We start from the raw sequence: 15,092 nt of genomic DNA on the forward strand, positions 1-15,092 counted from the left end.
ACACTGTTAATCTGTGTGGATTAAAACATAAATGGTCCTACATGTTGACCAAAACAACCCGATAGTAAAACACCTCTCATCAGTTCAAATGAAGATGTTGTTTCTAGTTGTAAAGCCGCCTTTTCCTCATTCAACGTCTCTGTTTACGCATGTTTTGTGTTGCTAAGCAACGGGTGAACATGACAAGGGCTGGAAATGAACACAAACCGTTCCGAAGAAATTTCTCGGGAAATCTGACTTTCTATGAATCAGTGTTTTTTTTTTTCTTTTTCTTTTTTTTTTAATGACAGCCCTGTTGGTCTTTTAGGCATATATAGATTTAATTTTTTTTATATGATCTATGTGTAATTTTTGATTGAAGAAAGTATATTTCTGCAGACTTTTCTACTGGATTTAAAATGGCATCAAGCTATGGCTCACTTGTGAAGGAAGCCATCGTCCTGCTGGATAAGTTCAGAGCTGGCAGACAGTGTTTGGATGACTTTATAGAAGGTGCTCGGAAGGATCTGCAGGTAGGTGGACTCAGATCAGTCTCCAGGTGATGTTTGTGCTGAAACTTACGAATGTCACATTAGTTGCAGGACATGGATGCTCTGCAGAAGAAGTTCATACTTGATGTTGTTTCTGGATGTATTGAGCACAAAAAGTTGCTGGATGTAGTTATCAGTGCCTTCTATGACTGGAATGGGAAACGTTTATCCAGAGGTGAAGACAGTCAGTTTGTCAGTAAGTCATTTCATTAACTAAACTACATACAGTAGTGCTCCTGATGGATGTCTGCCTTCAGAATAAATAAAATCCCCCCTGACATGTTTATAATGCTGTGTTGCTCCTCAGTTATCTGTTACCTCACCACATTTACTCTTGATGACCTCGGACTTCAGAATTTCAGCAACATTGTCAGATCTCTGGACATCAAGAAGATGCACACAGTGAGAAACACTGCTTTTGAACACGTCAGTGTTGTTTCATCGGGGAGATCCAGCAATCAATGGGCCTCTTATGGTGCACTCTGTGTGTGTTTGTTTGTTTAGTTCTTGAGTTTCTTCTTCTCAAACCTCACCACGTGGATACAAGAGAAGTGGAGCAGCATTTATGATGCTGCCTTTGTGGAGAAACACTGGATTGGCCCTCTGCTCAGGTAAGAAATGCAGAATACAGGACCATCCTTTTTTTTTATTAATAATAAAATAATATTATTCCAGAGGCAAACAACAAACATGTATGTCTGTGCATCCTTTAGATGGCGCCCTGAGATCGATATTCTCATGGACCAACTTGCTGTCAAAATATCTCAAAAGAATCAGTTCAAGAAAGCTCCAGTCAAAACCACTGAGCCACAGGAGTTCTCTCTCAGCAAACCTAAACCTCGACCTCTGCCCTCGCCTGAGATCTTCCTACAGCACAAAATATGCAAACCGGTCAGCTACTTATATGCAGCGTTTCCCTCTGACACTGAACAGTTGCTTTCTTTGTGTGCTGTCTTCTGCTTCTCCCAACAGAAGTGCTTACAGAGAGCGTAGCCTGATTCATTCTGGTGCATCACTCATCAGGCTTTTGTTTCGTAGGTACCAAACAGCACCTACAGGCCTCCGAAGGAGATGCAGATAATAGAGGAGATCAAAGAAAAGAACCATCAAAAGGCTGAGGTATGATGTCCAATTTTACTGTTATCATCAGAAAAAGAGCATCACATCTAAAGGTGAAACCCAGCCTGATGTGTGAATGTATTAGAGACAATAATAGTAAATCAACAGCAGTTAAAAGTAGTGTATTATTAGACATTACAGCACTTTAAAAATATTAATCTTTTCTATAATTATTCCTACTTAACCATTGATACTTCCAGTCTTATTGCATTGCAGGCTATTTTAATGACTTCTTCTCTGTTTCTCACCAAAGGAACATCTTTATGAGGCAAACACGAAACAGTTCAGATGTGTAAATCCACACAAGTCTGAACACACAAAGGTAAAGGATAATTTTTCTGCTTCACATGGAGTTCCAAAACACTGTTACTGATTCATGTCCAAACCTAAATATAGAAGAGGGAGCCCTCCTCTTCTCCTCCTCTTGAGCTTTTTTTGTGATTTTGGGCTGTATGAATGAATCTGACTGTACTTAACAAGCTTCATTTTCATTTCTGTTCGGCTGGTAACTAAATTCCATCATATTGTTGTTGTTTGGAAAATTCACTAGTTGAAAGCCAGTTCACATTTCTGCTGAACTCACTATCATTTGTTTGACAGAGAGTGATGTCCCAGATTGAGGAAGACTTTGAATCAAAGCTCAAGTTTAATTCATTTCACTCTTCTGCAGCTCCTTCTACTAATAAGGTGAGCTCTGACTGCTTCAGTCTCGAGTATAGCTGTGTATGTATTCGCTAATATAGGTACAATGTGTGTATTTTCTCTGATTCTGTCAGACTAACAGCAGTCCCATCAAGCTCAACAAAGCAGCCATCCTAAGGAGGGAGGCGCTCGTTGACCGTCAGGTGGAAGAGGAGCTGCAGAGGTACAGAACAGCATCTTCCTGCTACTAGCTGGCCTGTTTCACTGTGTGAAACAGTTAAACTTAACAAATGTCTACACAAGACACCACATGAATGAAGGGCAACCAAACACAAGGCACTTGATCCTCTGTAGGACTTGAAATTAAAGGAAAATTCAACATGAAGTGTCTTAGAAAAACACATCCTGCTAAAACACCTTCGTGCCTTCATGGTGTTGATTCTCTAAGTCTCTGGAGCTCAACCGGACGGATGGACACCATTTTTCCAAAAGGCATTCTCTCATTTACTGTTGGTGGATTGACTGTGAAGGCCACAACATATGATTCGCATCATTTTCATACAAATTAAACCCCTCAGTGACCTCTTGTGCCCTTTGAATCGGAGCTTTGTCATTCTGAAGGTGACCACAAAATACTTCATAATAGGATAAAGGTAATCATTGAGAAGAGCTTTGTTGATTTGTAGAAACTGTTCTCTCCCCACAGTATAAGAGTACTCACTGTAGAGGTCAAGGGTTCAGGTTTTTCCCTGTGATTTGTCACCCATCTGTACTTTGAGTATATGTATCTGTGAAGGCGTATGTTTGTGATTTGTTCTCAGCTTTCTCTCATTAATGTTTGGACTAAACTCATCAAATGGTGTGTAATTTCTTTGTGTTTGTATCTGCAACACAGACTAGAGCGCCTGATGCGAGGGGACCTTGAGCAGAATGTGCTGGATCAGATGGACCCGTCCTTCCTGCAGTGCCAGACGGAGCGCAGATACCTGGAGGGACGCATCACTGAGGAGGAGATCGCTCTGGCCCGCCAACGAATCACGGAGCGCAACAAGAAGGCCGCACAGCTGAAGAAAGAAGAGGTGGGTAAAGGCCATCTGGTAACTGATCAGAAAAGGTGTTAACATGAGATTACACAGTGCTTTAAAGTGTGTAAAGAGAGGAGTAATTACACAAAAGCTTCTTGTTCTCCAAACATCCTGTGAAAAAGTCAATTATAGGGGTTTTAAATTATGCATGAAAAATTTGCTTTTATTACGGTTGCTTCGTTTGTTTGTTTTTTCTAGACGGCCCAGCTGATGCAAAGATATGCGGAGAAAAGGCTGCAGGAGGAGAAAGCACTGAGAGATTTGGTGCAACAAGTAATCGAAGGCCACAAGAATTCAAAAACAGCCAAAGAGAAGCTGCAGAAATTAAAGCAAAGCATAGGTGCACCTCCTTACACAACATGATATGCAGGGCAGTTGTCATGATTTCCTTTTCATTCTCATCAATTTCATGCAAATTTCACAGTGAAAGAAGTCTCAGAACAAAGTCAGGAGCTCCTTCGCCAGGCCCTGGAGGAGGCACAGGAAGAGCTGAGCAGGAAATTTGAAATCATACGAGAAATTCACGCCATTGAATCGGTCCCTCATATGAGAGTCAAGAATTTTGATAACACAGAGGTGAGTAACAGAAAGGGATATTGTCTTGCATGTCATGTGGAACTCTTTGTCACAGTTGACCTGTCAAATGTCAGACTGCAGGCCATGATCTGCTGGGAGAGATGTCTCTGGTTGAGCTGAAGGAGCGTCTGAACCTTCTGAGGGAGGCGCAGCAAAGAGAGCAAGATGAGAAACGCAGATCAATCCTGGAGGAGAAGCAGAAAGAGAAGCAGCAGCTGCAGGAGAGGCTGGAAACCATCGACCTCCACGGGAGAGCGCTGGCACGAGCTGCTGCCATCAGGTCAGGAAAATGTTTGGCTCTGACTTGATTCTAGCAGCAGGGAACGCACAGGCCTTAAAAACGCACACGCATGACATATACGTTCATGATAATTTTGGCTTGTGGCAGGAAAGAGGAGAGGAAGGCCAAGCTGGAGTCCATCAAGAAGGCGGTGGCTCAGGATGAGACACTTTTGGAGCTGCGGAAGAAGCTTGAAGAGAAAAAGCAAGAGCGGCAAAGACTGAAGCAAAGTGAAAGCAGCAAGGCCACAACCTCTAAACAGACTGAGGCTCACACTGTTTGCAACACAACAAGGCATCATCAAGTGAGTATGAAATCCAGAACAAAGAAGAACTGACTCCTCTGTGTGAGCGAACTGTCTGTTTTGCTTTTGTGTTTCACACTGGTAGCAATAAATAATATCCATTTCTCCTCTCTCTCTGTTTCCTTTTCATAGAGAAGTTTAAAGGAGAAAAGCTGGGAGGAGCTGGAGCAGAGCTTAGCACGATACATCCAGAAGGCTTCTTAAAAGTCTTCAAAGAGGGAAACACTGAGGAATAAATATATGCAAAATGCTTCACAATGCTACGACTGTTCAATCCAAAGGATTAAATGAAAAGAACGATTAGCGTTTATTGTTTGTTGCAAATTAAATTGGCAAACGTTCCATTAAAGCAGCTTGAACAATGCTTCACTGTCACGCTACTTTATTTAACCCTCGTGTCGTCCTGCGGGTTAAATTAACCCATTTTAAAGTTTGAAAATGTGGGAAAAATAATCAATTTTTACAGTGAAACTTCTGATGTCCACATTTTCCACATTTTTGGAAAATTTCTGATCATTTTTTGGTGGAAAAAAAAGAAATGTTAAAAAAAGTTTCTTTAATAACATTCACCAAAAAAATCTACCAAAATCCAGTGAAATTCACTGGATTTTTGTTGATTTTTTTGGTGTATGTTATTAAAGAAAATATTAGAAGTTTTACTGACATATATGTAATCACTTTAGATATTTTTAGGATTTTTTTTTGGAAGATTTTTTCTCATTTTTTGAAAATATTTACAAGAATTTTCTCACCAATTTGGGGGATTTTTAAAATAAAACTTTTAAGGGAAACTTTTAAGGAATTATTTGAATTTTCTTTCTTAAGGTTTGGCAAATTTTCATAAATTTGAGGATTTTTTTTGCTGAATTTAAAAACAAAATTAGACAAGGAAATGAAGACAACAGGAGGGTTAAAGAATTCATTTACATTCACTATTATCTCATAATTTCTGATTTCCCTACACAATGAAACCATTTGAGATTTTCTTTAACTCCAACTTGAATCTATTCAAACAATTTTTATATTGTAGCTATGGCTGATGGATTGCTCTAATGTTCTGTACTGTATGTCCAGTAAATATGTATATAATATCACCACCCACTTCCGTATGTTGCATGAAAAGGGAAGTGGACCTTCATCTCATGACTAAGGAGGAATCTTCCCTTCCCCCAAACAATACTGGTGTTATTTCTGCGGTTTGTGTATTTTGGTAACAAGTTACTGTACAAAGAGCCACTCATTTTTGCTCAGAGTGTCAAACGTCAGGTGTCATCTGAGAGGAAATTTCCACAACAAAGCAGAGCTGCTGCAAAGCATAAATACAGGAATTTACACCCGGGAATTTACTTTTATATATATATATATATATATATATATATATATATATATATATATATATATATATATATATATATATATATATATATATATATATATATATATATATATATATATATATATATATATATATATATATATACATATATATATATATATATAGACACACACACACGGTGAAAAGTGAACAAAAATTAGGATGAAGTAAATTTATATTTTTTTGAATTATTTGAAGTAAATTAAATATTGAAGTTAGTACTACAATATTACTGATTATGCAAATTTACCTAACTTACATAAATATTAGTGCTGAGTTCCTACAGTATTATAGAAAATACAACTTTGCCTGACTTAATAAATATTATGGTTAGGACCCTACAATATTACTAACTATGCAAATTTTCAGACTTAATTATTTTAAATGTTTTTGTTGTTGTTGTTGTTTTATTTCTTTTTTTTTTTAGCAGGTTAGATCAGTTGAGAACAATTTCTTATTTACAGTGATGACCTGGCGAGAGGACCCAGCAGGTTAGGACCCCACAATATTATTAATTAAGCAAATGTACCTGACAAATAAAATATCATGGTTAGGACTCTATAAAAATATTAATTATGCACATTTAATGGGCTAATTGAAAAAAATAAGGATAGGACCCTACAATATTATACACTACAACAAATTACTTAACACATTTAGAATATTATCTAAAATTAACACCCTGCAAAATTATTATTACACATGCAACTCTATGAATAGTTCGGATTTTAACACCTGATTTACTAAAACTGTCCAAACACCTGGGATTTCCCCTCTCTAGAGCCACTTCTGCCCCTGCTGGCTGCTCGCTGTAATTGCAGCAGCTCTGAGTGAATCCAGCCCTTTCTGCTCAGTTTTGCCCTCTAAAGCAAAATCACATGATGCGTATTTTGTCATATGACGCTGATGAGAGGACTGATTCCCCTGTTAGCGACCAGAGCTGCTGTCCTCTGTGGAAACTCAGGCAGCTGGACCTGCCGGGGATGACCTGCTGGACACCGACACTGTTTGGTGGCTGCACTCGGTAACCTGGAGGATGGAGTGTCGGGGACTTCTGCCTGCTGTAGCCGCCGCTTGTTGCATTGGTAAGTTTGGACTCTTCTAACGAAAATAGCAGCTGTGATCCTAGAAAACATGCAGTAGATGTAATACAGACATGTGATGGTAGATAATATGAAAAGGCAGAAGTTTAATTCACTACTTGTAATAACAATCCCATCTGGTGCAGACTAACACCATAAATAGAGTAAAGTCACTGCACTAACGGAGACTAAATGTGGAAATCAACATGAGAAATGCCTCTAAATTTAGAATCTCATTAGTAGATTGGCTTGTAGTTGCTTTTTTAGTTCAATTCACAAGCTCATTTTGCACAATGACCACATTTGTACCACTTAAAGGGACTTTTTTCATGCACCTGGACACCACAACAAACTTCCCCCTCATGAAAAAAACACTATAAAAGAATATACTGAGTTTAGGTGTTTCTCTTCAACTCTTGATCTGGCATTACTATAATCTCTCTATTGTGACTTAGTGTTACTTCTCTCCAAAGGCAGCGTTTCTTTCAGGCTCAGTTTTGTTTAAGGGAAATGTTGCCAACCCAGCAGAGACTGAAGCAGAGAAAATCACCTGACCCCGTTTCTGAATAATTACATTTCATGAGGAGGATGGCTCCTATTCAAGAAAGCACTTAAGCACATGGCTTATGTGATTACAACCACAATATGGGCTCTGTTTTTGCTGATGTGCTTATACCTGTTGCCCCCCCTGCTCTGCTGTTTTTCTTTTTACTGGGTAAACGCTGCACTTAAGATTCAGGGGAGTGATTTAAGATGCAACGATGATATAATTTAATGAAGACGTTGTTCTATTTTATGATATAACGCTGGCGCATTGCATTGCTGAACTCAGGCTTCTCACTCACTTGCAGAACTAAGTTTTTCTTGCTTGTGGATGTCTGAGGAGGGGAGACACGAGGGGGGTGTTCATCATTAGGATTCACTGGAAACCTACTTGGAGGTTTCAGAGCACAAGACTAAAACAGAGAGACACAGAAAGAGAGAGACCTTAGTTATTATTTATATCATGGCTGATATTGTATTGTTGTTTTTTTGAAAAATAAGAATGTAATTTAGTCAGTTATTCAAGCATAAGGGGTGAGCAAAATACTTCCTAGGGGCCCCCCAAAAGGCTTAGGCCCTGTTAATCCTTTGTAATGTTTTGCTGTTGTGCTTCCAGTGTTGTATTAATCCTTGGAGATAACACGTTTGGCTCTAAAGACCAGATGTGCACCATCTTAGCAACAGCTCAGATGCAGGTCAGAAACAATCTTCTGGCTTTTATTTATTGAAAGCCAGATTTCTTTTTTAGCACATTTGGGTACTTTATGCCTCATTTAGATAGTTTACAAAAGAGAGATGACACAAAAATGACAGATTAAAAGCAGAACTGTTGCAGCACATAGTTTGGCCCCTTGAACTTCTATCCCATTGTGGCATAACCCAGTCACTAATTTATCTCCAAGTTTGAACATATTAACCTGTTGTGTTTGCAGCCGTGAGTCAGTCCACTGCCAGACGTCACATTTGAAACCCCCGGTGTGTCTTTTCCTCCAGTCATGGTGGTGAGCCAGACGACTCTCACTCCTGCTGTGCTGAACACCACCCTCATCGAGAATGTGACCGGTCTGACTATAACACCCGTGATTTTCAGCAGCACAACCCCAGGCTGCTCTTCTTTCAATGTTTCTACTTGTGAGCCCTGTGCGCCGGGATCACAATACGACAACAGTGAGTCATTGATGTGGAGCCACCATTTTACTCTTTATTTAGTGTGTGCGATGGATTATAAATACACTTTCATGTTTTAGGATCTTTACTCCTTCTTGCCCTGTCTGTACTTTCTGAAATTTCTCACTACAGGGTTAAAATATTTAAGAATGGGCTATAAAAGTTGTGGAATGGTTCTCTTATCTCCCCCCAGGCACCTTGCTGTGCACGTGCTGTTCTGACCCTGGGCTGTGTTTATTTCCTGGAGCCTGCCTCCCGTGTGCCATGGGGTTTTATCAGCCAGTAGCTGGACAGCAGAAGTGTTTGCCCTGCAACCGGGGTTTTTACACCAAGTAAGGATGCAGACTGTTCCAAGAAATTCAAAATTTTAATTTTGGCTTCTTCGCTGTCTATGTCACAAGTCATTTTCTTCTGTTATATTTTACACCTTGCTTTACAGTTTCACTGGAAGTCCATTGTGTCACCCCTGCCCTGGTGGGTCCTTCAGCAATGACACTGGTGCAGAACGTTGCACAAGTTGTTTGCCAGGTGTGTTTATTTAGCTGTTACTCAAAACTGTATTGTCAATCAGAAACAGTAAATCAATAAATTATATATTTAAAATGTCTAAAATGGGCACACACATACCTACGTTGTTTTACATGCAATGATGTGAACCAAGTTTCATTCACTGCAGTTTAAAACTTGATAGAAAACATGATTTACACATGTTGAATTCACTTCCTTCTGCTGCTTTCAGGTTTCTTTTCATTGCAGGAGGGTTCTACTTCATGTTCACCGTGTGCATTGGGGAGTTTTTGCAAGTAAGTCGTACTTAAATGTCAGCAGTTTCTGTTTGTGTTGTTCTGTAACCAGGAGCCAGAATATGGAACTATTTCAGTGTTTGGAAAATGACTTATCTAACCACCAAATTGAACATCACATGCTTTTATCTCATGGTTATATTTGCCAGCACATGAGATATGGTTACATCAGCAGCCCGAGCATCCTTTAGCTTCTCGGGGGCGTTTTTGATGATTCCCAGACCAGTTGGGATGTGTAGTCCCTCCAGGTCGTTCTCAGTCTGGCCTTGACTCTACTCCCTGTTGACGTACCCTGAATACCATAACAGGGAGTCATCCTGCAGGCATCTTGATCATAACTAAGAAGGGGGAGTAAAGGGTTCAGCAGTTAATAGCTCTGAGCCTGTGCACCCTGCAAGACAAACGGATTTTGGCATTTAGAAACTGGGATGTTACAAGAAGCCTGTAATCATAATGAAAGTCGGACACAAGGTCTCCATTGGTAGACCAAAAATGACCTTTAGGCATGAGCTTTTCACCATGACATTCTGATAACCTCTATGAAGTCAGTAGAAAACTCTCTTCCTTGAGGTTTTGCTTCTGTGCTAATAAAAGTGATGTTCCTTCTGGTCCATGCCTGAAAGCCTGCCTGCTTCACTGCTGGTGTCCAGCAGCGGGTTCTTGGGCTGCTGCCATGAGCCTGCTGTCTCTCTGGACACAACTCCATAGCTTGTTTACACTGGCTAAAAATACTGTATACATAGTATACATAGTTTTTATTAAGGATTTTGTAGCTTCCAAACAACTTGAAACACAGCAACCATTTTCCAATTATTTACGTCAACCGTTATTATTTTTTATCATTCAAGTCTTTGCTCAGTAAGTGGCAGATCTACCCCAAACGTGTCTGTTAGCGCTGTGACATCAAACTACAACCAAATCAGCTTTGTTATTTTTCAGTCGTGCCCCCAAGTTATTTGTGGCAGCTATGAAAACCACGGTAATTTGTCATGTAATGGTTGGAAACATGCATCTTTCTTTGTGACAGCTCGTCCAGTTGCACCCAGTGCCAAACGTGTCCTGGAGGAACAGAAACTCTGCTGAGTGGAGCTACACGCTGCTCACCATGTCGGCCAGGTAATCCACAGCAGTTGAACTGTAAACTAAATAAATAGTTACTTGTTCATGTGCTCGCTATAATGAAGGGAAGAATTGTCATCCATCCATCTGCTTTTCAACAGGCATGCACAAGGCTGCCCATCAGACCATGTGTCAGATCTGTAGCAGTGGCTTCTACCAGGTCCAGTGGGGGCAGGAGAACTGTGAAATCTGCCCAGAGAACCACTACTGCCCTGTGAGTACTGCACACTTTGTCAGACAAGATGCCACGAGGGTGAACATGTGTTCACTGGAGAGACATTCTGCATGTTTGCTGACATGCTGGCATGTTTGTTTTCTCAGAGCCCTGACGTAAACCCCATCCTGTGTCCGACTGACGCCTTCTGTCCGGAGGGCAGCTTGGCTCCAGGCTACTGCATGGAGACTTTCTTCCGCAAATCAGGGGACACTTGTGAAATGGCTCCTGTCACTATTGCGCTGTTAGTTATTGGAGGAGGGTGTGAGTAATATTGCCTAAGGAAGTATAAAAAAGTGAAGAGAAAGAAATGAGTACAGTGTGGCCCCAGTGGTTTTAGAGATTCTTCAGGAATGCATCTTGATATTAACCATGTTTAATGCTTTGGACTCACTGTTGTGCTTTTCAAACTGATTAACTTTAACAATGACAAGCTTCAAGCTATGTTTACATACTCTGATTGCATGCCAACATTTCTTTAAAGTGTTAATAGTCGTTGTTTTATGCAATCATGGTTCAGCAAACACTGTGCCAAGTTACAGGAAACTTGGCATACTGTTTATTCGTCATTCCTAAAAAGAAATCAAGAAGAAATGAGGCAAACAAAGTGTTCAGGGGAACTTGAAACAACCGTCATACTTTCCACCCTTGACCGATTCAATCAGCTAGAACTGTAAGAGCAGTGCAACTGTTTTCTTTGAGCCATATAAATGTAGATTAAGCTTGTTATTTCAAACTACGTCCATATGATTAAAAGCGGCCCAGTCAGCTGCTTTAACTAACAACATAATCAGATGGAATAAGAATCATGCTCTGACATCAGTGGTCCCCTTGTGCATGTCTGTAAATGGTCTTCTTACATCTTCTGCTGTTTTCTTCTCCTTTTTCCAGTGACCTTACTCTTTATCGTTTTAATGGTTCTACGTCGACGGAGAGACACCGACAGAGAGCTGACAATAGCCCGGACTCCACTGTTACGCAAAGAGCGGCCTCAGGGTCGATACTATGGGCTGCCCTGTGATGCAGAGCCAGTGTATGCCGGCTGGTGAACCACTAAGACTAAAGAACTGACAGACGAAGCAGCGGACTGATGGAAAAATCCTCAACCGGCGCCTTCAGAGTAATTTGACAATCCACCAGCTTTTCAATTGTGGTACATTTGAATATATTATTGACAAACAGAGATTGATTCTTTTGTGAATTCTTATAGTTTGACCTTGTTACAGTTGTTCCACTTGGAGAGAAGCATTCCTTTTGTAAACTGGGTTATTGGATTATGAGAGGTATGTTGGAGACACATGCCTCGGCTTGGTGGGAAACTCTTTCTCCTATGAAAAGCACTTTTTTTTTTTTTTTTTTTTTTACAGAGGTAATCGATTTACTTTGCATTCATGTACTGGTAGCCTTGTGGGTGCCTCTGTTAACTCTTATGTTTCCTCACTGACAGAGGTGTGGCTGGTACGTTGTGTTTTTTAATGCTTTTGATTTTTGTGTGCCATGTTGTTTGTAGTTTAAGTGATACCTTTGCTTAATGGTTTTCATCTACTTTTTTTAAAGGTTGTATTTGTATGTTTTAAAGGAAAATAAATAAAAATGATTCAGATTTATAACTCTTGCTGTTATAATTTGACTACATATTTCAAACTAGTAATATAAAATGTAAGTTTTTTTGTTTATTATCCCTGTGAAAGGCACAAAACCTTTTTTTGCATTAGGTTATTGAGATGATATTCTGGGTGAAAGTGATCAACCATGAATCATTTCTAATTTACCTAGTGTGCACATTTCAATACATTTGCATGATATCAATCATTACTAAATTACAGCTGGTTTTCGGTCAAGTTTTCTCCACGAGCGTCACACTTTTATGCTACAAACGCAAAAAACGCCTTGAGATTTCTCTGTTCTTGCCTCAATGCTGGATGTTTTGAGAATGTAGTTATTCAGTAATTTAACCAGACAAAACAACGTAACTCCTATTATGTAGGGTCAGAATGTGTAGCAACAAATACAATCCAGTAACATGTTGTCAACAGCTGTAGCATGTTACTGAAAATGAGAACTGATGGTCCTTCAGGAGAGCAGAACTTTACAACCTTCCAGCTCTGAAGTAAAAGTTCTTTGTTGGAAAGTGTGAATTCAGATTAAAAAAAAAATCTACTATGACATAAATCTGTTATTATATTATCTTTAAATGTTAAACTATTCACACCAGACTTAAAAAGCCCTTTTGATGTAAATTATTGATCCATACTATTAATCTGAGTATATTTTGGCTTTACACACAAATATAAATCCAACTTTTTGGCATCTCCAAATTCCTCTTTTTTTCTTTTTTGGCATGCTTCACCCACTTACAAAGATTTATTGTAATTACAAATGTAAAGAAACTTTTTTTTATTGCAATTTTTAATTTTTTTATTTTTAATTTCGGTCATTTTTTGGTTTGGTGGCGTTTTTGCTGTGGGTGGTGTTTTCTTGTTTTATACCGTATGTTTCAAGGTTTTAGGCATCTTTCTTCTAGGATTCTTGTCTATCACGCAGAACAATCAGGTGTCCGATCAGTCCCAACTTCATCCTACAGTATGACAACAACCCCAAACATGCAGGCTTTAACCTGCCACAAGGAGAACAAGGAGTCCTGCAACAGATGGTGTGGCCCCCACAGAACCCGGATCTCACCATCATAGAATCACTCTAGGATCATATGAAGAGACAGACAGCAGCAAACGGTGGTCACACCAAACACTAATGTGATTTAGGTTTTCTCTATTTGTTGCAATATTTGTACAAACATAATTAATAAATAGAAACCAGTCTTGTGCTTCAAATTATAAAGGTTGAGCTAAAACGCACATTTTTACATATCATAGCCAGAAAAGGCACAGGTATTATTAATAACATTGCTCAAGGCATTCATTAGGTGTTCCAGATCAAGGGCCCTTGTAGTGCATAAATAATTGCTCTGTGAATATTTCTGCCACAAAAAATATATACACATAAACTGCAGGGTTTACAGATTCAATAAATAAGAAAAGCAACTCTGTGGTCAGTGCTCAACAATTTTTTCCACATTCTTCAGAGACCATGACAAATGGCTCATCTGACCATCAGATAAACATGTTGACGGAGTGTGACAACAACGCAACAAGACAGATAACTGCTGAAAGCTGCATATATAACTCTGAACTGCCTACATCCGGTGCACACACAGTTAACACTGGAGTACATAGCAGATCTCTGGTGGTTGAAATGTGCCTCCACAGTGATTATAGAATTGCCTGCGCTAAACTCTTTGTTACGGCAACAACTGTATATTGAAGTTTTAAAAAAGAGCAATGCTACAGTTTGAAAATGCTCCGTTACAAGTGAAAGCCATGCATCCATGTATCACTAAAGTAAAAGTACAGCAAAAATACTTAGTATAAGCCTATTACAATCACCACACTGTAAGTCATTTAGGTTCATTCGGCTTATGAGCATAAGTTCTGCTGCTGCCTTAAAAATGTGACTTTCATTTGATTAATTAGTTCAAAGTCGTGTTATGACTTGTGAACTTGTAAAACTAGCTGAGTTGCAATAATGGATTTTGAGAAAAGACGTTCGATAAACTTAAGATGTTAAGTTGAATCAGCTAGTGAGATAGACATTAATTACAGACTGACTTGCTTTACTTTTACATTTCACTTACCGTTGCGGCTGTTTAAGCCATTTGTAACCAGAATCAGTACAATATCAATCTACAGTGCAGGGACTGCATTCAAAACTAACCACTGTCATGGTTAGAATTGTTTTAATTATGATGAAAATAAACAGCCTAATTGAATATTTATTAAAGACACACAGCAAGTTTGCACCACATCTGTCGTCTCAAACTACAAAAAACAAGCATCTCTTACTCTCTAACAATGCATCCTGGGATGTCTGCTTCTGTGCTAGTTTTGCTTCTTAGAAACTTAATTTAAGGAGTTAAATGAACTCTCAGCTGTAATCCTTCAACAAGTCAGAATGCATCAGGTTATGAGAATTTCTATTTTTAAGTTCAAAAGTGATCTGAAAATATAAATGTTACTTTTTTAATGTATTAACTAGAAATGAGTAAAAGTCATATAATTATATTGAGTAAAATGGAAAAAAGAAGCTGATTTGATCAAATGAAGTACTAACTATTCGACCTCTTCTCAGAGTGTTATTGTAAAAGGATTGCATTTTCAAATAATATTAAAAATACTTAGAAAAAGAATTGTGTATTC

The 15,092-nt window shown here is 39.0% G+C and overlaps 2 protein-coding genes across 4 annotated transcripts; both read left to right on the forward strand.

Annotated features, from left to right (window-relative positions):
- Window positions 1-18: 18 nt before the first annotated feature.
- Window positions 19-4,900, forward strand: cfap99 (cilia and flagella associated protein 99). The gene is made up of 15 exons (XM_055006099.1): window positions 19-512; window positions 576-726; window positions 838-932; window positions 1,035-1,141; window positions 1,244-1,421; window positions 1,569-1,649; window positions 1,903-1,971; window positions 2,250-2,336; window positions 2,426-2,514; window positions 3,187-3,370; window positions 3,575-3,716; window positions 3,801-3,952; window positions 4,027-4,232; window positions 4,341-4,536; window positions 4,669-4,900. Exons 1-15 carry the CDS (start codon window positions 399-401, stop codon window positions 4,738-4,740), a joined length of 1,923 nt encoding a protein of 640 aa, XP_054862074.1. The 5' UTR covers window positions 19-398; the 3' UTR covers window positions 4,741-4,900.
- Window positions 4,901-6,793: 1,893 nt separating this feature from the next.
- si:dkey-21a6.5 (major surface trophozoite antigen 11) lies at window positions 6,794-12,449 on the forward strand. Of its 3 annotated transcripts, none has more exons than XM_055005595.1 (9): window positions 6,794-6,996; window positions 8,530-8,703; window positions 8,897-9,035; window positions 9,143-9,231; window positions 9,443-9,506; window positions 10,534-10,622; window positions 10,727-10,839; window positions 10,947-11,083; window positions 11,731-12,449. In XM_055005595.1, the coding sequence occupies exons 1-9, from the start codon at window positions 6,948-6,950 to the stop codon at window positions 11,858-11,860; spliced, it is 984 nt and encodes a 327-aa protein (XP_054861570.1). In that variant the 5' UTR covers window positions 6,794-6,947; the 3' UTR covers window positions 11,861-12,449. The 3 variants fall into 3 exon arrangements, with proteins under 3 accessions (XP_054861570.1, XP_023141760.1, XP_035811224.1); XM_023285992.3 differs by having other exon boundaries at window positions 6,796-6,996; window positions 10,947-11,103; XM_035955331.2 differs by having other exon boundaries at window positions 6,800-6,996; window positions 8,469-8,703; window positions 10,947-11,103.
- The last annotated feature ends 2,643 nt before the right edge of the window (window positions 12,450-15,092 follow it).

This window comes from Amphiprion ocellaris, chromosome 20 (genome assembly GCF_022539595.1).
Source record: "Amphiprion ocellaris isolate individual 3 ecotype Okinawa chromosome 20, ASM2253959v1, whole genome shotgun sequence".
Classification (NCBI taxonomy): domain Eukaryota; kingdom Metazoa; phylum Chordata; class Actinopteri; family Pomacentridae; genus Amphiprion; species Amphiprion ocellaris.